This window comes from Colobus angolensis, unplaced genomic scaffold (assembly GCF_000951035.1).
Source record: "Colobus angolensis palliatus isolate OR3802 unplaced genomic scaffold, Cang.pa_1.0 Scaffold9, whole genome shotgun sequence".
In the NCBI taxonomy this organism is placed as follows: domain Eukaryota; kingdom Metazoa; phylum Chordata; class Mammalia; order Primates; family Cercopithecidae; genus Colobus; species Colobus angolensis.
In genome coordinates this window covers 12,271,204-12,297,460 of record NW_012122931.1, presented here as the reverse complement: position 1 = coordinate 12,297,460, position 26,257 = coordinate 12,271,204, and the positions used below count along the sequence as shown (strand labels likewise).

Sequence of the window (26,257 nt, the reverse complement as noted above, 5' to 3'; positions counted from 1 at the left end):
ACCAACATGGCACAAGTATACATATGTAACAAACCTGCATATTATGCACATGTACCCTAGAACTTAAAGTATAATAATAATAAAAAAATAAAAAATAAAAAAAATAAAATATCCTTCTGCCTCTTCAAATCCTATTCAAAACTGTATTTACAGTTCACCTCCTCTATAAAAATGTTCTCTCATATCAAGGAGTTTTTATGGTATCAGAAAAGTAAAGTATTGTATCATTGTCTATTTCATATTTCTTGTGTGTCTTCAGTGCTCTTTGAAGGTCAAAGATATTTTCTCCTTGTCTTGTATCTTACAAACTACCTTAACACAAGACTTAGAAGCAACATAATGGGCACTGAGCAAAAACTAACCGAACTGATTAATAATCAGTTTCTTGGATAAAGCAGCCACCAGTTTATAATGCTGTCACAAAAGGCAGGAGCTTTGCCGTCCAAGTTAAAAATTATTAGAGAAAAGTTCATCAACCTATCCAAGTAATTTAAAGATCTCTTTATGTCTTCACTTTAAAAGTTAGTTGTTTTTCCTAAGGAAAATTATGCTCAAGATACTCATACCACAAGATTTCCAGATTCTTCTAGTGAAAGCCTATAATAATAATGAGATTATGTATTTTCTGATCAAGATTTATTCTCCCTTGAGGTAAACACTGACTTCAGCATTTGCTTGGGTCAATATTTACCACTCAGGTCAATCAATCTTGATGTTCTCTTCAACAGAAGGCAACACTGGCTGAGTATTATATTTCATTTGCATTATATAAAACTATGAGTATGCCAGTCTCCCAGAATGCAGTCTTTAAGAGATAAAAGTTAAAAAAGAACTATGTCTATTCACTCTTCTGCTCATTAAGTTACATTAAAAGCAGTTCCTTGATTGCCTGGACATCACAAACTAGCTTAAATGCACAGATCTCTTCTCTAAATCCTCCAGCTACACAGAGTTCCATGGATAAAGCTTCATTCTATCATTCCAGCCACTGGAAAAGGGCTGCAAAATGTGGGGCCAATCATAACAGCAACCTAAGGAGAAAAACGGGCTTGCTTTACAAAAAGCAGGTAGTTTTCAACCTTTACAATATCTAGTAATGAGAAGTGATCGTTTCTGAGGCAACAATGTTTTAAAATAATATTTTCATATTTACCATATGCCTGACACTGTTAACATCTTACAGGTATTAACTTATTTAATCCTCATGAGGACTCTCATGAAGCCATTACCTTTATTGTCCCCATTATAAATTCATTCACATATTCAACAATAAACAATAAATATTAATTGAGCATTTACTATGTGCAAGACAATTTTAGGCACTAGACACACAGTAAGTAACAAAATAATCTCCCTTTTCTCAAAGAGCTTACATATACTGTCCAAAACTAATTACAACATATACTATGGTAGTGAGTGTAATGGAGAACAATTTATATGTCATGCGCATCAGAAAGGTATCACTAATGAGGAGACCTTTTGATGAAGACCTGAGAAAGTAAAAGAGTGAACTATTCAGCCGTTTGGAGAAAGAGTCCCAGGCAGAGAAAAACAAACAGCAATTAAAAAAGTCTTAAGGCAGAAACATGCTAAGAAATGATACAAAGGCCTAAGCGGTTGGAGTGAAAGGAACAAGGAGAGGGTGCTAGCAGTAGGTGAGAAGAGCCAAGCAGTAGTTCTCAAACTTCGGTGCCATTAATTGATAAAATATCAAGGATCCACTTCCAGTATGAGAGAGTAAATAAGTCCAAAAAGGCTTCCTGACTAGCACAATTAGAAAAACTGGACAAAACAAACAATAAACATCTGTTCCTGGACAATGAAGAATTTTAAAATCAAGATATGGGAGGTGAGCCTGGTACGGTGCCACATGCCTGTAGTCCCAGCCACTCAGGAGGCTGAGGCAGAAGGATTCATTGAGTCCAGGAGTTTGAGGCTAAAGTGGTTTAATGACTGCACCTGCAAATAGCCACTGGACTCCAGCCTGGGCAACATTGCCAAGCCATGTTTTAATTAAAAAAAAAAAAAAAAAAAGATATGGGAGGTGAAAGAAATTCTCTGCATTGGGGGTTACAACCTAGGGGCATCTTCCAAATCCAGAAGAGGTCACTAAGAACTGAAGAGAGTAATGTCAACAAACTCCCAGGTCTCAAGGAGTCCAAAACTAAGTTCAAGGTCCAAGCAGAGAAGGGCTGGTGAACACTCCACACTCTGGGTCAGGCCTCTGAAATGTTATACACTAGAAGTAAGATGAACTGGAAATAGTGTGACTCTCACAAGGATGAAAGCCCAGCTTCAAATTATCTTAATCCCTGACTGCACTGAAATGATCTAAGACTGCCAATTCCATTAGCCACCTCCCAGAAACAAATATAAATCCTCCCTGGAGGAAGATAGCATTATTCTACACTAATTTAAATTATCTACAATTGCTTATTTTAAAAATCCAGCTTCATAATAACCAGGCACATGAAGATATCATGATCAAAAAATCAAGAGAAAGCACACACAATAGAAACAGACCCAAAATGGCCCCAGATGATGGACCTTTCAAAAACAAACTTTCTTAAAAATAATTCCAGGCAGAAAATCTGAAACTATAACAGAGCCAAAAATCTATAAATGAAAAATATAAACTAAAAACTGGAAGGCCTGAAGGGGAAATGACAAATCCACAATAGATGGGAATTGTCAGAGCTCTCTCAGTAATTAATAACAACATTTGAAAAGCACAATGAACAAGTGACCTGACATGACCTAACATGAAAAAAATATTATGACCCTCAACTGCAGAATATACATTTTCAGAGCAAAAAAGGACCATGTGCTGGGCCATAAAATAGGTCTCAAGAAAATCAAAGGACACAAATCATACAACACATGTTCTTCAATGACAGCAGAATAAGTAAAAACTCAAAAAAGAGTTAACTACAAAATCTTCATTTGTCTGCAAATTAAGCAATGACATCTAAATACCCCATCGGTGAAAAAACTAGGAATAAAAGTAAAAAATAGCTTTAACTAAATGATAATAAACATACAAATGTCCAAAGAATGTGATGTATGTAAATCTGTGCTTAAAGGAAAATTTACCATCTTAATAGTATATACAATAAAAGGCTGAAAAATCAATGATGTATTCATCCACCTCATAAAGTTTAAAGAGAAGCAAATTAAACCCAAAGAAAGTCATAAGGAAGGAAAACTACAGATAAGAGCATAAATCAATAAAACAGAATACAAACATACAACAGAAGACAATGAACAAAGCCAAAAGTTAATTTTCCTATAAAGACTAATAAAAATAATAATCCCCTAGGTGAGAGTCATTAGCAAAAAAGAACAAGGTACAAAATATATAAAAGAAGACATTACTACAAATACTACAGACAATAAAATGAGGATCTTATAAATTACTTTATTCCAGGCCGGGCGCGGTGGCTCAAGCCTGTAATCCCAGCACTTTGGGAGGCCGAGACGGGCGGATCACGAGGTCAGGAGATCGAGACCATCCTGGCTAACACAGTGAAACCCCGTCTCTACTAAAAAATACAAAAAAAATAGCCAGGCGAGGTGGCGGGCGCCTGTAGTCCCAGCTACTCGGGAGGTTGAGGCAGGAGAATGGTGTAAACCCGGGAGGCAGAGCTTGCAGTGAGCTGAGATCAGGCCACTGCACTCCAGCCTGGGTGACAGAGCAAGACTCCGTCTCAAAAAATAAATAAATAAATAAATAAATAAATTACTTTATTCCAAAATATTTTAAAATTTAGGTGAAATGGATAAATTCTTAGAAAAGCACAGCTTACCAAAACTGTCATAAGAAGATGGAAGTCCTATGCTTATTAAGGGAATTAGATCCATAATTTAAAATATTTCCACAAAGAAAACACATGCCAATGGCTTCCCTGATTAATTCTTCCAACAGTTAAGGAGAAACTAACATCAAATTTATGCAAACTTTTCCAAACAATAGAAAAAGAAGGCACATGTCCTAACTCACTTTATGAAGCCAGCATAACCTTGAAGCCAAAACACAGAATTGGTGGCAAATCTAACACACAAATACCTGTGTTTTTGCAACTCGCCCACAAAAACCTACGTTTTATAAATTTTATATATATATATATATACATACACACACACACACACATATATATGAGAGTATTCATAGAAGCTTCAACTGTAAAAAGCCCAAACTGGAAACTAACTAAATGTCCTACAATAGGGTAAGTAGTTAAATAAACTCTTTAGCTCATTCATACCATGGAATACTACTGAACAAGAAGGTACAAACTATTGACACATACAACAACCTGGATGGACCCTAAGGGCATTATGCTGAGTGTAAAAAAAAAAAAAAAAAAAAATCGCAAAAGGTCACTTATTGTAGAATTCCATTTATATAAAATCACTGAAATGATAAAATTATGGCGCTAGATAAATCTTAGTGGTTTCCAGGGATTAGATTAGGGATGACTGAGCAGAGACAGGCGGGTATGACTATAAAGGGGCAGCATGAAGGAGATCTTAATGGTGCTGGAACAGTTCTGTATGTTGATTGTGGTGGTGGCTACAGAAATCTACACATGTAACAAATGGCATAAAACTTATACACACGCATTGTATCACTGTCAATTTCCTGGTTTTGATATTGTACTATAAATTTACATAGATATAGCCATCAAGAGAAACTGGGTGAAGGGTAAACGGGACCTCTCCTTATCATCTTTACAACTACCTATGAATATGCAAGTATTTTAAGATAAAACGTTGAAGGGAGGGTGGCGTTCTCCACAAAGAGAATTGCTTCTTTGTGGAGAACAGATAGAGGGGCAAGAACAGAAGCAAAAAGACCAGACAGGAGGTGACTGCAAGAATCCAGGCAAGAGATGATGGCAGCTTAGATAAGGATGTTAGCAGTGAAGAAGCTAAATTCTATTTTTATTTTATTTTTTTTTTTTGAGATAGAGTCTCACTCTGTCACCAAGGCTGGAGTGTAGTGGCATGATCTGGGCTCACTGCAACCTCTGCCTCCCGGATTCAAACGATTCTCTTGCCTCAGCCTCCCGTGTAGCTGGGATTATAGGCACATGCCACCATGCCCAGCTAATTTTTATGTTTTCAGTAGAGATGGGGTTTCGCCATGTTGGCTAGGCTGATCTTGAACTCCTGGTCTCAAGTGATCTGCCCACTTCAGCCTCCCAAAGTTCTGGGATTACAGGTGTGAGCTACCACCCAGCCTGGACACACTTTAAAACCAAAAAGGATTTGCTGACGTTTGGGATATCGGTGAACGAAAGAGGGGATTCAAGGGCAACTCGAAGAATCTGGGCCTGAGCAAACAGAGAGTTTCCAATGCCTGGGACAGAGATAACTATAGAAAGAGAAGAGCAAAGGGAGAGCAAAGGCAGGAGCTTAGATCTTAGACATCTTAAGTTTGAGATGACTGCTGGACATGATGTAGCTATACTGAGGAGGCATTTTGATATTTGGGTCTGAGTTCAAGAGCTGGTAGTCTAGGATGGAAGTATTAATTTGGGACAATCTTCAGTATAAAAAGGAATTTGAAGACAAGAGACTAAATGAGGTCCCCCAAAGCATCAGTGTAAATAAAGAGAAATGGTCTGAGGACTGAACCCTAGGACACTTTAACATTCAGAAGTCAGGAAGACGAGAAAGAACAAAGACAGCTGAGGAGATGGCAACAGAGCTAGAAGAACCAAGGAAGCTGATGACGTGGAAGTCAAATGAAAAGTGGTATTTCATTTCAGAAAATGTGGCAATACCAAATGTTGTTGAGGATACAGGGAAACAGGAATTTTCATATACTGCTGGTGGGAGTGTAAATTGGTATGTGCAACCATTTACTAGGGTGTTTATGTGTATACCTTAGGAGGCATGCAGAAGAATGCTCATGGCAACACGGCAGGTGGTTGTCAAAACTAAAGAACCTAAATGTCCTTCAAAAGTAGAATGAGTAACCTGTAGTATATTCATAATGGATACTACATACCTATTAAAATGAACTATATCTATGTGCAGCGACATAAATTAATCCCAAAGAATGCTGAAGAGAAAGAAGCCAGTTACAAAAGATTAAACCTAGGACCCATTTCTGGAAAGTTCCAGGCAAACTCAAATTATTTAGGAAAGCATACACAGGTGGAAAATTAGTAAAGAAAATCTAGGAAATGGATTTATTTTCAGAAAGTCAGAAATGGTACTTCTTCGTACAGGAAGGTAATGAGAAGGATAAAACGGATGGCTTCTGGGGCACTGATAAAGTTCTGTTTCTTAACCATGGCACTGGTTTTATGGGTTTGAAAAAAATAATTATTTTTTAAACTGTATTTTTTGTACTTTTCTATATATGCACTATATCTCATTATAAAATAAATATGGGAGAGAAAAGTGTTCCTCTGTGTCAAATGTTGCTGAAAATGGCTAAGATGAGGACTGAAAACTAACCAGTGAATGCAGTAACGTGACGGTCACAAGGGATACTTCATGCAAGTGGTGAGGAAGAAAACTTGATTAGAACAGGTTCAATGAGAATTCAAACTGAGGAAATGGAGAAAAGAGAAAAAGGCTGCTCTTTCCCAAAGTGCTGCTTATAAAGAGGAAAGAAACGCAACTCTGTTGCGGGACCTACGGAATGAAGGGAGAGTTTGCTGGGCTTTTGTCTTTCAGATGGGAGACACTGCAGCAGGTTTTTAGGCTGATGAGAAGCATTCAGTAGACAGGGAGGAACTGACGCTGGTGAGAGAAGAGATAATTTCTGGAATAATGTCCACTGGTAGGCAAGAGGGGATGTGATATAGTGGATAAGTAGAAAGGTCAGTCTTAAGAGGCAAGGCAGTTTCTGCATAGGCAAGGGAGGGAAAAGCAAAGATAGGAGTTGATGCAGTGGGGCTTGGAGACAGTGATGAGAATATATAGAAGTTATCTCTTAATTATTTATCTGAGAAAACGGAAGCAAACAAACTCATCAGATGAGTAAGGAGGTAGAGAAGGAGGTGTGAAATGTGAGAAAATGTGAAACAGTTATCTAGGAAACTGGAGAAGTCTCAAACTTACAGGATTGCCTGGCAACACAAATAGTCCCTATTAGATTAGTGTCACTGACTTAAAGGGAGAACAGTCAAGATGGCTGTTCTCCAACCACGTTGAACAACCCAGTACAGACACAGAGAAGGTAGAGAGATGGATTTCAAACAGTTAGAATTTTTCCAGAAACAGAGGATCAAGGAAGTGAAGGTATGTGCTAGGGAGAGATAATCAAGGATCATGTAGTACAAGCACGGTAAGGACAGAAGAGAGAACACGAGGAGGATGAAGGACTATGCAAAGGTACTGGAATCAATGACAAGATTTCAGAACTGAAATAAGGGTAGGAGACACAGTAATGACAAGAGATTGAAAAGTGGGATTCTTGAAAACATAATTACGGAAATAATACAGGTACAGTTACTGATGAAGACAAGAACTAGGCTATGTCCATAGCATAAGTAACCAAGGTAAGGCAGAAGATAAAATATGTGTAAGAGAAGAAGTCACAGAACTGAGACATTAGAGTCTTGAAAAAAAAATCATCTGAGATGCATACGGAAATCACCAAGAATAACAGGAACAAAGTTTAAACGTGAATGTCAGGAAGCTAGGTGCTGAAAGCATGAAAGTATTGGAGAGATCATTGTATAGCCAAAGCACAAAATGGTCAAGTGACTTGCCCAAGCCATGTAACTTTGACAGAACCAGAACAGGAACACGGGTAGTCTGGTTCTATTTTACGCTATCAACTGACAAACCAGCAGTTCCCAAACTTTTGAGAAAGATCTTTAAAGTTAAAAAAAAAACTAAGTCACATAATAGTAAACATACTTTTACTATCCAGTGAAGGGGAAAATATAAAACCAAAAGAGTGGTTGTGAATTTGGTGACTGAAATAAAATTTGCTGATACTAATCATAAGCATCTAAATATATTTGTAACATTTTTATTCAATCGTTCCACAGACAATGCTTGATGTCACATGGGTATGTAAATCCCTTTCAATAATTTCTTCACCACTAAGCAAGCACCTGCTGGAAGAAAATGGCCTTCATTCCTCAAGTTACATTGAGCATTGGTTTATAATAATCATAGGGTAGAATCTGGAGGATTCTTTCCCCTGAGGAGTTTACAGTGAGGCACTGATTCTCAAACTTTTTAGCTGAGGAGTACTTCACACTATCAAAAAATTATTGAGCACCCAAAGTGCTATGCTTTGTGGGTAATATCTGTCAATACTGAGCATACTGAAAATAAACCAATTTTAAACACAAGAATATAGAAAAGAAAACATTCCATTAGCCATCAGAGCAATGATCTCATCACATGTCACATGTAGCCTCTGGAAACTATACACTTAGGAAAGAAAGTGAAAAGGGGGGGGGAACTCTTAATATTATTATTACTATTAAACAGCTCTGATCTTGTAGACTCTCTGAAAGTCTTCAGACCCACTGGAATTCTGTCATCTAAATAAGCAGACTGGGCAACTGCACTATTTTGGTGATATCTAAAAGTAGAATAATTTCCATTGTTAGAGGTAGGCTGCATTCCAGGTGAAGAATATCTGGTATTAAATATTCCACTTTCTAGTTTAAAAGGAGAGAAAGGGAGGGGAAAAATATTTTTGAGGCCTAAGGAAGGCAGTAAGTGGATTCACATTTGAGTATCCACTGTACTCTAGGCACTAAGTCAGGCATTTTAACCGGACAAGAGTCAATAAAATAAGAAAGAGGGCAGTATCCCTAGTGAGAGAGATAAGCTAATTGCTCAAGGCCTAAAACTAGGAAGTGGTGGAGCTATGATTGGAACCCAGGTCATACTGACCCCAAAAGCTACATTCTTTCCACTGAAACTCTGAATTCAACAGACTAATACAAATGGAAGATAGTCCTGAATTTTCCAATACGCTTTTCTTCTCCCCTGTATTTTTGTTCTTTCCTTCACCGTTAGATAACATTTTCAAGCATGAGAAAGATAATCAAACTGATTAGTGATCGTGATAATGTCTCCTCCTAGCTTATGGCTGACTTATTCTCCTTAGACCAGGGGTTCTGAAAAGATAGTCTATGCAGTAATGGCATCTGGTCAACATAGCCAAATGAGTTAGTCACTAATAAGAAAACATGATTATGTTACATCAGCTGATGTTACCTGATGGGAACAGAAGAGAAGAAAGTCAGTGTATTAGTCCGTTCTATTTACTATATTAGTTCATTCTCATGCTACTAATAAAGACATACCAGTGACTGGGCAATTTATAAAGGAAAGAGGTTTAATGGACTCACAGTTCCACATAACTGGAGAGGCCTCAGGAAACTTACAATCATGGCAGAAAGGGAAGCAAACACATCCTTCTTCACACAATGGCAGATGTGCAGAGTGAAGTTGGGGAAAAGCCTCTTATAAAACCATCAGATCCTGTGAGAACTCACTCACTATTACAAGAACAGCATGGAGGTAACCGCCTCCATGATTCAATTACCTTCCACCGGGTCCGTCCCACAACTTCTGGGGATTACGGGAACTACAATTCAACATGAGATTTGGGTGGGGACACAGCCAACCCACATCAGTCAGGAAGAAAGCTTCTTATACATGATTTGGATGCACAATTATTAAGTTCCCCAAGTTGTAAAAAGAGATGCATCCCATGATCATCTCTACCAGTGCCAACCCCCAACCCTAATAAAAAACTTCCATACTCACCTTCTTTATCAGTAACTGACCAGGAATACTTCTGAAAAGGCTTACTAGATGGAAGGGGGTCCATCTCCAGCACTTTGTAAATCTGGCCAAAGGCTGATAGTCTGAGTGCGTGCTAAAGAACAAAGCATTATATTTAATCACATTTCAGTAGCCATTCATAAAGCCCTTAGAACATCTAGCTAAAAAGATACTCATAAATTCTGACATTATAACAGCAGAAGTCCCTAACAACACACAAGAAAAAAGTGTTCGAACACAACAATTGAGAAAATCAAGTTATTTTATCTCGCTAGTAAGTCAGAGTGGCATGCTCAATCTTCTACCTGTGCACTGTGGGTAATATCTTCTTTTTGTTGGATGGTCATATAGCTCAGAGCATCTGTTGGGTCTCGCTCACAAGGATCATGAAGACCAGGACCACCTTTGGCAAAGGAAAAACACAAGTATCATTTAGAACTGAATTTAGAATTCAGTAAACTGAAACAAGAAAGAGACAGTTGGGGAGAATGAAGAGAAAATGAAAACAAAACTGAGGAACTAAGTTAAAAGTCTGCTCAGTTAAGTGGAGTAAAAAGGACACACTCTCATTTTCAACATGTTAGCACTTGTATGTCCTCATTTTATACTGGAAGTCATTGTATATCTAAGGCCAAAACTGAGTCTTACTCTGAGAATTTACAAACAGCACAATGAATCAGCCCAAATCTTAAAAGGGATTACATATGGAAAATAAGACCAAATTTAATTCTTCCAAATTTAAAACCAGACTACAAACAGAATGAACTTCATACATGTTAACTAAACATCTGCAATTTCAAATTCGGAGTTCGAGGTAAAGCAAATTCAAAGCAGACACAATATATTATTAGTACCCTTTATGTTAGTACATATAAAATACAAATTATAATTATTGAAAAACAGTTTTATAGCACTTTTCCAACACGCATTCTAGTTGTCAAAATTCCAAGCAAAAGAACTCCTATGCAACATTTTCCTGTGTAGAGGACAAACTTGGCATATATTTAGAAAAATAAACTAAACTGAGATTTGCTGATTGTTCTGCTTCCAGAGTTTGAAACCCTTACCAGGAAGTAGTATTCCAGATGCCAAACACTCCATTACTCGTCTCAAGGCCTCCCCAGCGCCCAAAGGTCTATTACAAGTACCTATAGACTTTTCACATATAAGTTCTAGTGGCTAGAAGATATTAAATTACAAATTAGTACATGCACCAAGGGTTAAAAGGATTCCAGTTAAATGTGAGCTAACATTTCTATCTACAAGGGAGGCCAAAGAGTGCAATTCAATTTAATATTTAGGGCCCACTTAACATTTTCCCCATGATTATCAACCTTTACCCTGGGCAGAGTTTTTAAATCAAGCATTTTTAAGATTGTATCTTCAGAAGACATTTTTGTAACAAAAACTTTATATTTATTTACCCAGAAACGATCACTAAAGAAACTATGGTCTCTAATTCATTTAACAAAGACTTAACAAGCCCTCACATAAGTTAGTAATAGCTAATAACTAGCCAGTGTGCAAAACCCAGCCCACTATCTCCCACTTACGAAGTACACAAACCACAAATATTTCAATATAATAATAAGACTTCATTTCAGACAGCCTGTCTCAAGTATTACAATTAGAACAAACAAAGGACCAAATCTCCAGATTCAATAAACTAAGAACTCATGATATTTTGTCAAAGTAATCACTGCTACATTCGTTTATAAAATGATCTTTCATGGCTTTATTTAAATTGTTTCATAATGTTCTTAAGTTGTCTTGATTGGAGCAGGCATAATTTCCAAGTAAGTCAATTTTACAACATATAGAAATGATATCCATATGGGGTTAAGTGTACTGTTTGCTTGATTTTAATTACTAACATGAACTTATTTGTAAATGTCTCCACTCAAAGAGAAAGCTACAGAGGTATAGGATCCTTATACCGGTCTATTGGGTAATTTTCATGGTAATGCAAGGGGGCACCAAAAGAGAAATGGGTCAGCCAAGGAGGCTTTTGTGGGCAGCAGGTGAACAGTAAGTGATTAACCACCAGTGTAAGAAGACACTCACTTCTAAAAGGTATAAAACCTTTTTGTCAGAAAAAGATATTTCAAGCTCTGTAACATGAATACAACGAAGTAGAAGAGGCAGGTTATATGCACAAAAGAAGGATTCATTTAAAAAGATGCTTTTTTTTTTTCATGGCAAACATACATAATGCATGCCTTAGCTAACTTAGGAGACAGTCATTTTCAAGTAACATCTCATTTCTACAGGATTTTCTCTGCTGCAGCTTCCAAATTTGCTGTTAGCCATATTTAAGTACTTACCCATCCTTTCAATGGTGCCCATGTGGGGACTCTGTTGCACAAATCACGCAGAATGCGGAGGACAATTACACATGATTTTAATCCATTTGCCCTTGCCTAAAACAAACAAAATGATTCCAGATATCCCTATTGAGATCTATTCTTCATTTTGGGCAGGTTCTTTCAAGTGAATACTAAGTAGCAAATTATTCATCAGTTATCAAGCAAACCAAAAAAAAAAAAACCAATTAATCAAAAGTAGTAAAATTGAGGTTTAAAAGGTACATTTTTAAAATAAAAGGATCATAATATTAAAATTAATTTCTTAGTCTCATGGCAACCCCACTCCAGGCAACCAACTAATTTAATCTTTATCTTTTCTCACTCATGTTTGATTTTATAAGAAACCATCTGAAATTCAGAATACTAGGCCAAAAAGAATTATATGATAATAAAACATCATGAACTACAGAAGCTATACTAGGCACATATCTAAATTAACTCAATTACTCCAACAACAACACTATGAGCTAGAAAGCACCCCCTCATTTTATGTAGTACACAGAAACCAATTAAGTGGCAGGTGTTCCAAATGAAACTTGTGCAAAGCTTAATAACAATAAGATAGTAACAAAAAGCCAACCTGAAACCATTTGGCATGTCGAAGAGACGCCAAGGCGTTCAGGCATTTCTGCCTGTCCAATAAGTCCGGAGGATCTTTCATCGAAACATTTTCTAACGGTAAAATGGGATAAAGAGAGACAGATACAATTTGACCAAGGGATTCCTATGAAATTATCAAACAATAAAAAATAAAAAGAATAATAGCATTTGAGTGAACTAATAAGACTCCCAGAAAATTTCCTGATTTGGCTGTGTTGCTTTTTAAAAAAATTATGTGCACTATGATTATTATTTAAGTTAAGAGTCATCAGAGTAGTTCTGTGCACAAATACAATGAAGCATGAAAAATTCATTCTGTAAACAAATCAATGACAGCTGCTACTTACAGTCTGGGATCTTATTAAGCATGTATAACATCTCAGGGCACAAAATAAGTACATAGCACTTTTTCCTTTGGCAGGATGTAAAGAAGGGAAATCTGGGACCAATAGCATTAACAACTTTTTTAACAGAAGAAATCTCTTTTTATCCAATTTTAAGGAACACTGGAAATCAATTATGTCTCATATCAATGAGATATACTGAGAATATACTGAGGATGACAATTTTTTTACACTAGTTAAACTCATTCAACAAGATAACCATTAACAGAAACTTCACCCCATGATTGAGAACTCAAGTATCACTTTGGAATTCCCCATTCTAAATCAAACTTATTAAAATTACAAATATAAAATACAGTGAACTATGTTTCAAGTTTTATATGCCTTTTTAAAATAAAAAGCAACAAAGAATACTATTTAATTATGGCTATTCAGCTTGCCTTAGTTGGATGAAACGGCCCAAAGCAGCAAATACACATATTTGAGAAGACGTCATATGATACGAAATTCCAGTTTAGACAGCCAAATTTATCTCCTCTAAGCTACTGAAAAATGGGCTTTTAAATTTTGGGGGTTGGTACATTACTTAAATGTACACAATATGCAAATGCTTCTTGAGTAATAATTCTTTGTTTAATACAATTAAGATTTACCATTCTCTTTAAGAATTCTCTTAAATATAAGACAACCCACTAACACTTCTTCCCAGCATTGCCATGACAGTAACAGATCGGATAGAGGTAGTGCATTTGTGTGGGCCAACTAATACAATGTATGTATTTCTAAATGGGAGGCAAGAACAATGATACTTTTTGATTCCTTCAATTATCAGAGGATCCTACTACAGCAATCAATGTTTATTTTGTTGTTGGGTTTTTTTCCTTTTTTTGAGACAGGTTCTTCCTCTGTCACCCAGGCTGGAGTGCACTGGCATGATCTCAGCTCACTGCAACCTCCTCCTCCCACGCTCGAGTGATCCTCCCACCTCACCCTCCTGAGTAGCTGGGACTACAGGCATGTGCCACCATGCCCAGCTAATTTTTTTGTAGATATGGGATCTCACTATGTTACCTAGGCTGGTCTCGAACTCCTGGACTCAAGCAATCTGCCTGCCTTGGCCTCCCAAAATGCTGGGACTACAGACGTGAGCCATCACACCTAGTCAATGTTTATTCTAATTGATGAAATGTCATTAACTAAAAAAGGCATAACGCCAATAGAAAACAAATTTATTAAAGGAAGAACTGTGGTTCTCTTTACTGGCCATGACACTGTAAATGCTGAAGTGCCACACACTTATTTTCTGACCAGGTGAGCTCCACACCAGTTATTTGCATTGTTTCCCATTAACCACTGCTAACAAAATCAGAATACAATGTTTCATTACTCCCTTTTACTCATAAAATGGGAAGCCTCAAAAAGGATTATTACTCTGATTTATAAATATAAACAAATGTAACATGGGTATTCATTTCATAGGTGATATAGCTCAATTTTGTCTTTATAGTGATGCAAAATACACAAGTAGCTCAGCTTAATGTTTCTATGTCAAAATGCTTAACTGTGGTCAATACAAGCATCTGTGTAAAGCTCACATATCAGATAAAACAAACTACTATAAATGAATGTTTAGAATCTCTTAAAAGTTAGATATGACAAAGGTTGACTGACTGCTAAGTAATGTAATCCCAATAAACAGTATGGATCTTATTTTTTAAGATGTCAATTTTTAAATGAATACTATGACAAGCTAAATTTTATTCTATCATCTTACCAAGTAGGAATGTCAGGAAGAGGGAGACAATGGAAGAGGGAAGTAAGGCAGAGGATAGGAAAAGGCAAGGTAAGCCAAAATTCTTATTGTACTTTCTAATACTTTCATCCAGGGATCAGAGCTTGTAATCAGCATCTTACTCTGATTGTAACACAGATATTTTTAATGGGAGACAATGGCAAAAATATTTTGATAAGTTATTTCATCCCAAAGTCAGATTGTAACCACAAACTCTTATTTTAGAAAACTGAGACAGCAGCTTGCTACAGACAGTCAACATTTGAAGACAACAGATTCTACGAAAAAGAGATGAAAGGGACAGGCACTGAACAGAAGACTTGCACCATCACCATCAGAATGACCATGTTTCTTCATGCTCTGATAGTCAGAAAATCAAAAGATCCAAAATGGCTTCAATATTCAGGAGGTAGAAAACAGTAGAGGAGATATAATAATTCATCTCATTTTATTTTTTCAAAGTTCTTAATATTAAAACAATATAAATTCATACAGTAGTACAGTGCTATCTATAAGCATAGATTGCCTGTTTCCTTTATATAATTAATAATATACAGTTTTATGTATGTTTTCATTCCTGTGAAAATAACTTCATTTAATCTGGCAATCACAAAGCTGCTGCTGGGAAAACACTGCTACTCCTGGTAGCAGAATCTCAAGTTTAATATTTCTGAACTTTAATGTAGGCGTTTAAATTTTGAGGAGGATCAAAACTTTTCTAACACATCTTGGAGTTCTTAATTAGAAACAATAGAACTGTGAGCCATTTCATTATCTCCTACAGTGACCAGTGAAACAGATAAGGAAGAGCATGGGAGGCAGGGGTTGGAAGGTGACAAAAATGCCAAAAACAAAGAAATATAGCGGGTTTTTTTTTTTTTTTTTTGACACAGAATCTCACTCTTGTCTCCCCGCTGGAGTGCAGTGGTGCGATCTTGGCTCACTGCAACCTCTGCCTCCTGGGTTCAAGCAATTCTCGTGCCTCGGCCTCCCAAATAGCTGGGACTACAGGTGCGCCACCATGCCCTGCTAATTTTTTGCATTTTTAGTAGAGACGGGGTTTCACCATGTTGGCCAGACTGGTCTCAAACTCCTGACCTCAGGTGATATGCCCGCCTCAGCCTCCCAAAGTGCTGCGATTACAGGTGTGAGCCACCGCACCCGGCCAGAAATACAGCTTTTAAGAAAATCTACTACTCGGTAACCCAGCATCAGGGCATGAAGGTACATACAACATTCTGGCAACGGAAGCACTAGAAAGTCTATTATGCCTAACCATGTTCATTTGGTTAGAGGTTAAATCAGTGACCAGAATCACACTATCCTACAGGAAATGTTGGTTGGTTTCTCTCAACGCCTTACATGCAAAGCTAGCTATCCATCCCTGTTAACAAAACACTAGCCTGGAGATGGGGCAGGCAAAAAAACAAAACATGATTACATTAAACAGGAGTTATATCTCTGGAACCCAGGCTCTTCAAAGTTAAAATAATTGAGCTCAGTATCATGAGGGGCTCCTTGACAATCAGGATGAAACGGAGCTACCAAGTCTATGCTGACAGAATTTTCTAATTAGCCTAAGAATATCCTGGCAGCCCCTTCTCCCTCGATTCCTTGACGCTTTCTGGAGAAAAGACATGTCCCAAGCCACTGTCCATGCAAAACATGGGCACATAATAATATAAACAGGTAAAGGTAGCAATAAGGTAGAACAGAGAAAGCACTGTTCTCCTAATTTATGTGACTAACGTCACTTGGTATGGCTTTTCTTCAGTGGCAGTCTGCCACTGGAAAGACAGTGCCTAAAAGTTTGCCCTGGATTGACCGGGTACAGTGGCGCACACCTGTAATCCCAGCACTTTGGGAGGCCAATGCAGGCAGATCACAAGGTTAAGAGAACGAGACCATCCTGGCCAACATGGTGAAACCCCATCTCTACTGAAAACATAAAAATTAGCTGGGCATGGTGGTCGGTGCCTATAGTCCCAGCTATTCAGGAGGCTGAGGCAGAAGAATCTCTTGAACCCGGGAGGCGGATGTTGCAGTGAGCTGAAATCACACCACTGCACTCCACTCCAGCCTGGCGACAGAGCAAGACTCTGTCTCAGAAAAAGAAAAAAAAAAGAAGTTTGCCCTGGATAACATAGATCCAGAAACTAGGGAAGGCAGGAAAATAAAGCCTGCTGCATCATAATCATCACACTTATGATGGTTGTGCTGTAAAACCTACTGCCTCGATCCTAGCAAGACACATGCTAGTGAATTTCTGCCACGAAAAGCGAGTTCGCACTGGCACCAATATGAAGGGACTATGAGGCAACTTCTCTGAGAGTCCCTGAAAATCTGCCCCAGTACTGAGGAGAGAGGTGTGTCTTAGTCTAAGCCACAAGTGTCTCTGTAGTTTCCTTATCCACCTGGTTTCAAATTGCATCATAAATAAGCAGATAATTTATCACCCCCTTCAATAGCAAATATATTTCTAATTTAAAATCACAAGCAACAAAAGAAATTGAGACTCTGTGTGAAGCTCAGAATGACCAGATCAGCCTAACCACTCATGCAGTAATCCTAGACAATAATGGGAAGTGGCCTGCATACTAGACTAGTCAGGGGAGCTGGGTAAAATGTGAGATTTTCCTCATTTATAAAATGGCAATTAGCCACCCCATAGGGCTGTGTGAGGGCTTTTAAAATAAATCATATATGAGGAAGTGCTTATCACATGGTAGGTTATAAAAATATCTTAACAGAGATGAATCTTCAATATATATTACTTGAGCTATGAGATGCCCATTAATACTTCTTACACACTGGAGAGTCCTATTTAATCAGACAATATGCTGACTATGTTAATTCACTTAACAGATTTATAGGGCTTTTTAAAAAATCATCTACTATGTATCAGGTACCCTTAGAGATGCTAAGGATAAAGGACAGGCAAAAAGACACCTGAATTATAAGATACAATATACCAGGTTTTTATCATTAGCACTGCATAAACCAGTATACTGATTCTAATACTACACATCACTGGGTGTTGAAGAGTTTAACTGTGCTTGGGTTGACTTCTTCTGACCCACCATGTGCACATGATTTTCACTGTTAAGGCAGTTTGAGTAGGTGGGTTCAATAAGTTGACAACTACTATTTACTGAGCAACTGCTTTGTTCCAGTTACTGTATAAGTCACATTACATAAATTCTCTCACTTAAAACAACTTTCTAAGGTATTTATAATCCACACTTTAAAATGAGGAAACCTACCTAGGGTCACACAGCAATAGCAACTAATGGAGTTAAGAGTCAAACAAGGCCAGGCATGCTGACTCACACCTGTAATCGTAGCAGTTTGGGAGGCCGAGGCGGGCAAACTGCCTGAGCTCAGGAATTCGAGGCCAGTCTGGGCAACATGGCAAAACCTCGTCTCTACTAAAATAGAAAAAATTAGCCAGGCATGGTGGCATGAGCCTAAACTCCCAGCTACCCAGGGGGCTGAGGCACAAGAATTGCTTGAACACGGGAGGCAGAGGTCACAGTGAGCTGAAATCATGCAACTGCACTCCAGCCTGGGCAACAAACCAAGACTGTCTCCAACAACAACAACAACAACAACAACAAAATAAGCCAAACAAAAGACTGCTGCACACCAAGATCTGTGCTTCTATGCCTTCATTAGCAGGAAACATGTAGTAATGGGGATACAGTTATTCTACAGGGCCTTCAAGTAAAGGGTTAGAATACAGAAAGAAGACGGACAACATGGGAGGAAACTTATCTATGAAACAGTAAACAATACCAAAGAGATTCACTCTGTATTATGGCAATTTAAAATGTAAATTGTGATTTGAAAGGAGTAGGTACTTAGATCCATTCTGCACAATTCTGAGGAAGTAAGTTTCACGCCCTAGTCCTCTGGTTCTGTCTGCTCTCAACCATGCCTTTTTTTTTTTTTTTCTTTTTTAGATTTTACCTAAATATGTGGCAAGTTAAGAGAGAGAAAAGAAAGATGTGAAGTGTGTATGTATTGTGAACAGTTTGTTTGGGTGGGGGTAGGTGAAGGAAAGTTGAGATACTATAGGAAAAAGTCTCCAAGAAAAAAGTTACAATAGATTTGTTTTTAACTTGGAGAAAAAAAAAAAGAGTATAAATTAGGAGAAAAAAGGATAACTTTCAGCCCCACAAATTCCTGGGACCTGAATGAATCTTGTGCTTTTATTCCATGCAACTGAAAAGAATTGCATCAAGGGGATGAGGAGCTGTCTAGTGTGAGAAAATAGAATGATACAGCCCAGGTCTGAAGTGCATAAGGATAGACCAGATCCTCCAAGTTGCCCGGGAAAATGCAAACCAGTAGCAAAGATCAAAAATTGTCTTTGACGGCTGGACACGGTGGCTCAAGCCTGTAATCCCAGCACTTTGGGAGGCCGAGACGGGCACATCACGAGGTCAGGAGATCGAGACCAGCCTGGCTAACACGGTGAAACCCCGTCTCTACTAAAAACAAATACAAAAAACTAGCTGGGCGAGGTAGCGGGTGCCTGTAGTCCCAGCTGCTCGGGAGGCGGAGCTTGCAGTGAGCTGAGATCCGGCCACTGCACTCCAGCCTGGGCCACAGAGAGAGACTCCGTCTCAAAAAAAAAAAAAAAAAAAAATTGTCTTTGACAAAGCCCAGGTTAGACAAAATGAGCAAACTATAAAAGATATCAAGTGAGTCAACAGGGCTGGGATGTTAAGGACAACAGCAAAGCAAATCTTTCTGTCATTCAAAAAAAAAAGTAAGATGTATAAAACTTTAGATCAAAGCTGATTTCTTCACCTTACCTGATCCCATATAACAGCTGATGAGAATCAGCTCATAGAGGTCTTTGGATCCTTCAGTAATTCAAACACCTTGAACAGAGACTATGACTCTCTTACTTTATTACAAATCTACTCTATAATAGTGTTCTAGCAAGGGTACAACATACTAGGAATGTTTTCAGCTTCTCTAAACAGAAGTTAAAGGCAACAGACCAAGTTGAAAGGTATCACTGAAAGCTATGACAAAATCTCATGTAAGTACACAAAACCACAGGAATAATGATGACTGAAGTTCCCTTAATATTTTCAAAAAAGAAATGAAAGGGATGCTGACAGATATAAGCAAACATGTAATTAACCTAGCCTTTGGCAACTTCAGTCTTTTTCTCATCTCCCTATATACTCAAATAATTTTTAATAATACCTATAATTACAACACTACTTAGAAATGGTTGGTTTTACACTAGAGGGTCAAGTAGAACACATCTTACCATAATTAACATTTATCTTGACACTTCAGAAATCATTTTATAGTTCTACAGTTAATGGTGAACTGTAAAGCTGTTAAAAAAATTAAGCCATTTAAGATTGGTTCTTCAGAGGTGCTATAGATACTACATACAGCAAAAAAATTTTAATGCATAGGCATAAGCTCAATTATAGATTGGATGCCCTTTGATTTTAAAATATGACTCATAAATGTGTCTGGTTTGTATCTGTTGAGTTATGATATAGATGATTTTAGTTATCCCAAAAAGCATTTTTTTTTAAAAAGAGTCTACCACTTTAAGTGATTCTATGAGTCACGTCTCTCAAAAATTAAAATTCCAACTTTACTGTTACCTTTTTCTCTACCCTTATCACCAAGTTTAAATAAACTAAGAAACTGATCAATATTTATTGTGGCACTGGTATTTCAGGTAAGGGAGTAAGCAATGGGACTTGTTTGAAGTCTGGTGATGAAAAATAGCAACAGGGAGTCCCCACTGGCCCAGATAGGCTGCACTGCCTCTAAACTGTCATGACAGAGTGGCCAGTTGGTCAAAGGTTTGACACAGGAGAAATACCACCTGGCAAGTTTCAAGGGAATGAGAGGCAGAAACAAGCTAACTTGACAGGATAAAAACATCAGAAATAGCAGCCCACCACAACCCCATCATGAACTTCTCAAAACTACCAATAACTGAATAGATTTCTCACTCTACTTTTATGAGGATGACATTGCCAGACAGCAATTCTTCTTAACTTCAGAAGAAAGTCAGTTTAAAGAATGATTCTCACATAAATCATATTCAAAATGTTAACAGGGTCACAAACCTCCTAGAAAAAATTTACTGAACATTATCCATTAAAAAAATTCAATCACCCAATTTACATCCCTTACACTATAAAACAAGTCTAGACACAGACATGTACAAATCTTACAAGATTATATAGCTATTAGAAGTCAAGAGCAATATGATGCAAGTAATTCTTTTTTTTTTTTTTGGGTGGAGTCTTGCTCTGTCACCCAGGCTGGAGTGCAGTGTTGTGATCTCAGCTCACTGAAACCTCCACTTCCTGGGTTCAAGCAATTCTCGTGTCTCAGCCTCCCGAGTAGCTGGGATTACAGGCACCCACCATCACGCCTGGCTAATTTTTTTGTATTTTCAGTAGACGGGGTTTCGCCAAGTTGGCCAGGTTTGTCTCGAACTCCTGGCCCCAAGCAACCCACCCACCTCGGCCTCCCAAAGTGCTGGGATTACAGGCATGAGCCACCACGCCCAACCAGGATGCAAGTAATTTTGGAACAATGAGTAAATTTGAAAATAAAATGTTTTGGACCACATTTAATCCTGAAATCTGACCATTAAGACAAACTACATAGAATAAGTTGGCTGATACCAATAACTTAACGCAATACTAGACAAAGTAAACCAGAACAGTAAATAGTATAAAAATTAAAGCAGAGTTAAAACGAACAAGTACAGGTTTTTGAAATAACATATTTTGAATTCATAAATTTTTGCAAAATATACTGATTATGTAGAAACAAAGCCATTTAAAATACTATTAAATAGAGCGGCATAAAACAAAGGCTGTTATTTCCTAAATCCATAAAACATTGTTAACATAGCTTTTACATGAAGAAAACAAACAACAAATATATACATATATATGCATGTGTACCTCCATCCTTCTTCTCCAATTCGTCCCTAATTAGAGGTGAGGTAAGTATCACCTTCAAAGTTAGTGTGGGCTCTTTTGTATTCCGAATTATAATAGATGCCTCATTTACACATTGTTCCACTTGATACTTCTCTTCTGTGAGTTTCTGAAAGTCACCAAGATTTCAAAATCACCCAGTTAATTAGACTGAAATCTCAGAAGAAAAAAAACGAATGGTTGTACTAAGTTCTCAAATGTTATTAACTATTAATATTACCGTGCTCAAACGGCAAAGAAAGCCTGTAACTAGTTCTTTACTGGGGATAACACTTTTCTCACCTCCCAACTTCCAAGAAAACCCTCCTTCTCCATTCTTTACAAAGCAATCACAATGTCAACCATCCATACAATTATGAAACAATATTTAAAACCATTCTAATATTTGAAAGTAAAATGCCAACAGCATCAGTATGTGATAAATGGTAAATTATTGTTCTTACAATTAATACAGAGAACTATTATAAAATAATAAATAGCTGGGACTGCTCTCCAAAACAATAGCTCTTTTTGTAGAACAGCCTAAACAGGAACTCCTACTTGGCAAAAATTTATAAGATTATGGAGCTTTTCAAAGAGCACCAAATAAGCACGAATGAAAAAGCATCTCTGCACAGTCACTCACCAGGAGGAAACAATGAGTATAAACAAGTAACTTCTTCCCTTCTCTGATAACAGGTCTCAGAGATCTTCCAAAGGGACCTACCGCTATGGGACAAGTCATCTGACATCTACAGAAAACCTACATTGCTTCTTTTAACATACAAATATAAACAAATATACAATTTAAGTAGGGGCCTCCCACACAGTAATCACCCAATCAGAATTATATATTAAGTTATGCTTACTATATTATTATACATTAAATATATGATTTAATAAGTTACACAGGGCTTTTTTTCTTAGTGTTGAAATTCAGTATCTATTACCTGACATACAGTAGCCAGGCTGAACGGAGACACTACCAGGTCCCTGCTCATCAGCGTGTATTCAAAGAATTCAAAGTCACTTACATAAAAATAGCATTTTATCATTAAACTATCCCAAAAAAGTAGGAAAGGGAAAACTCGTTATCCTACTTTTGAATAGAGGAAGCCAAGGAAGGGAAAGGCCATACAGTAGATAAAAGAACCAGAATATAAAGAAACTGCAAAAAACAGCTCACATTCATTTTGTCACTAAAAGAGCATTAAAGATGTCTATCAAAGAATAAACTGAATTTCATTTTTCAATTATGCATGTCGATCACCATAAGACACACCCAAAATAATAAATATGATATGCATTTTGTGCTAGACTAATTTTAAGTGATTTCTGGTTTTAGTCATCCTCCTCCTCCTTTGCTCAAAGAAGTTCTAAAATCATCTTAGGAAAGAATATGAAGAGAAAAGGTAAGGTATAACCTCAGCTAACTAAAGTAGTTAGATAACTGAAAGGTTTGCTATGTTAAGTGCTCAGGAAAAAGATTTTTGGTCCATAAGAAAATAATATCATATCAGATACTGGTTTTCCACACAAACAACATGAAAACTGGGCAGGGCGGGGGGAGGCGGGGGCAAAGCGTGCTCGGGGAGAAAGGTTTAATTGTAAAAGTCACACTTAAAACAATTTCATGAATATTATTAGTAACAATACACGTACACATATGTGTATATATGTGGGCATGTGTGTACATGTATTTTATTTTATTTTATTTTATTTTTTTTTTTTGAGACAGAGTCTCACTCTGTCCCCCAGGCTGGAGTGCTGTGGCCGGATCTCAGCTCACTGCAAGCTCCGCCTCCCGGGTTTACGCCATTCTCCTGCCTCAGCCTCCCGAGTAGCTGGGACTACAGGCGCCCGCCACCTCGCCCGGCTAGTTTTTTGTATTTTTTTAGTAGAGACGGGTTTCACTGTGTTAGCCAGGATGGTCTCGATCTCCTGACCTCGTGATCCGCCCGTCTCGGCCTCCCAAAGTGCTGGGATTACAGGCTTGAGCCACCGCGCCCGGCCTATGTATATATTTTAATCTGAGATTAGTGTACAATCATCATCCCCATTTTACAAGAAAATGTACCTTTACCCAAACATAGATTTATTGTTGGAGAAATCTACTGGCTATGTTAAATTGAAAGATACTTCTCCTAATTTCCACCATTAGTCTTAAGAGTTCACACCTCTTTTACCTTCTGCCAGATAACATTTCGAAGACCTCAAGATATTTATATCGTTTTCAGTCTTCTTTAGCCTAAAAACCTTCCAAATGTGAGATGGTGTGTATACCCTGTACACCCTCTAGGGTAACCTCCTTGAATACTTGCTAACTAGAAAAGAACATTTTTAAACTGCGGTGCTCATAAATAAACACCCTCACTCAAGAGAGAAACAATGTGGAGTTCACAAAGTTGTGATCTGCACAGAGAAAGCTCGAACAATGCCAACTAAAGCTTGGCCCAATCTTCTGTATCTTCAAAACAGGAAAGATGTGACAGATTTTCTGAATACAAACTCCAATTTACTATTGCACTGGTTCTCAACCCCTTTTCAATGCTGCAACATCTGAGGATGAGGAATATGATCATTCTCATAAGAAACAAGATTCATGAAAAGAACAGAAAGGGGGTGAGGTGGGTGAAAAAGCCACGAGTATATCTGATTCTGATAATTCAAGATTTAAGAGTAACGATGTTTACTATACTAACAGCAGAAATACAGATTAAATGCTAAAACAACATAAAAAATTGAAATGGGAACTTTATTAATATTCTAATAAACTACAAATATAGTTAGCCAGAAAGCCCATTAATGAGCTTTCCACTTAGTAAAGCTTTACTCCATGTTTAATACATAAAGCTATATTCCACTCTCCTTCCCCCAAATGATCACAAAAGGATTTTTTTAAAAGGGAGGGAAAGGTAAATAAATTCAACCCTATGAAAGACCAGAAAACATTTCTCCATCAAAATTGAAAGTGGAAAAGCCAAGTATGTTCTGTCACGTTAAAAACCATATATGAAGACAAAATGATAAAATAGTGTCCTCAAAATTAATACAGGAGAATGTGCCAATCAGTAAAATAAATCTGAGTGTCAAGAATGGTACTAAAAAATCAGAGATGGTTTTGAGGGTCAGTTGGTGAATATAAAAGAAAATGATCTAGTAACAAAGCAAATAAAAACAAACTTAGAATTCATACATCTTAAAAAAAGACCCCTTTTAAAAGATATACAAATAAAAGAAACTAAATTTTAAGAAGTGAGTGGTGGAGGGAAGCATTCAACAATTCACAAGTTTGGACCTATGGACCAACATTTATTTCTATGACATTGATAGAAATTATTATAATTATTATTATAGAAATTAAATTATAGCTTTTGATAAAAATTATCAAAAGCTATAATTTAATTGGACCACAGACAATATGCATCTGATACTGAAAGATGATCACAGATTCCCAGTGATGCAATGAGTCCTTGGGGTAGGCTGGCAGGGCAGGTCCTACAATGACCAGAACCCCAGAATGGTTACCTTCATCCCTAAGGAGGCTTCAGCCTTCAGCAGCATCCTTCAGGGAACATGCCAACATCAAATTTTTCTAAATGCATCCCAGTGTAAAAAAGGTTTGGAGACAAGAAATGAACAGTGATTTCCCGTTAACAGAACAAAAACTGTTAATTTCCCATTAACAGGTGACAAAAAACTGAGTCTTCAGTTTTAAAAATTACTTTCTATGAAAGTCTCTCATTGGTAAGAAAGTCTCTTAGTCTCTAGAAAGTATCTAGTCTAGGTTGTTTTCAATCTTCCAATTATTTTCTGCATTATACCAACCCTTCCAAGAACTTTATAATGGTGAGATCTAGTGTGGAAAAAATGAAGATTCTCAGCAAGACACAACGGAAAAGTTTAAGACAGTTCCTTAACGGCCATCTTAATTTAGTAAATATATCCTGAGTACAAATCACCAGAAGTTTGCTTTAACTGTGATGAACTAGTCATTGACCCAGAGTAGCAGTACTTATTTTGTCTGTGTCTATCCTTGCTATTATCAATTCTGGTTAATAATTTTTTCAAAGTCACTACCTATTTTCACCTTTTTACAAATTCGCCTAGAGGTGCAGTTAAACTGTACTCACCTGAATCTGAATAGGAAGATTATCTTTGACTGTATTTAACAGGGTCTCTGTGGGTTTGTCTTTGCACATTAAAACCAGCTCCAAGTCCATATCATCTTTAATCAGCAAGCCTTTTGCAACCAGGCCAATCCTCATTACACCACACAATGTCCGACCACCTTGATCCCTAAAAATAAAAGTCTGCATGATTACTTTCACAACCTATTTCCCAAACTATAACTTAATCATCACTTGGCTTCCTGAATATCCTTATGAACTGATA

General features: G+C 37.4%; 1 protein-coding gene across 2 annotated transcripts in view; it reads right to left on the bottom strand.

Moving 5' to 3' along the window:
- STRBP (spermatid perinuclear RNA binding protein) overlaps nucleotides 1-26,257 on the bottom strand; it is a 62,585-nt gene that overhangs the window by 25,972 nt on the left and 10,356 nt on the right. For both annotated transcript variants that reach the window (XM_011931411.1, XM_011931410.1), the window contains 7 exons: nucleotides 25,996-26,161; nucleotides 21,848-21,992; nucleotides 12,724-12,815; nucleotides 12,102-12,197; nucleotides 10,845-10,956; nucleotides 10,083-10,180; nucleotides 9,760-9,871 (listed from right to left, as the gene is read on the bottom strand). In XM_011931411.1, coding sequence (XP_011786801.1) covers nucleotides 9,760-9,871; nucleotides 10,083-10,180; nucleotides 10,845-10,956; nucleotides 12,102-12,197; nucleotides 12,724-12,815; nucleotides 21,848-21,992; nucleotides 25,996-26,161 — 821 coding nt within the window. The remainder of the gene's footprint in view (nucleotides 1-9,759; nucleotides 9,872-10,082; nucleotides 10,181-10,844; nucleotides 10,957-12,101; nucleotides 12,198-12,723; nucleotides 12,816-21,847; nucleotides 21,993-25,995; nucleotides 26,162-26,257) is intronic.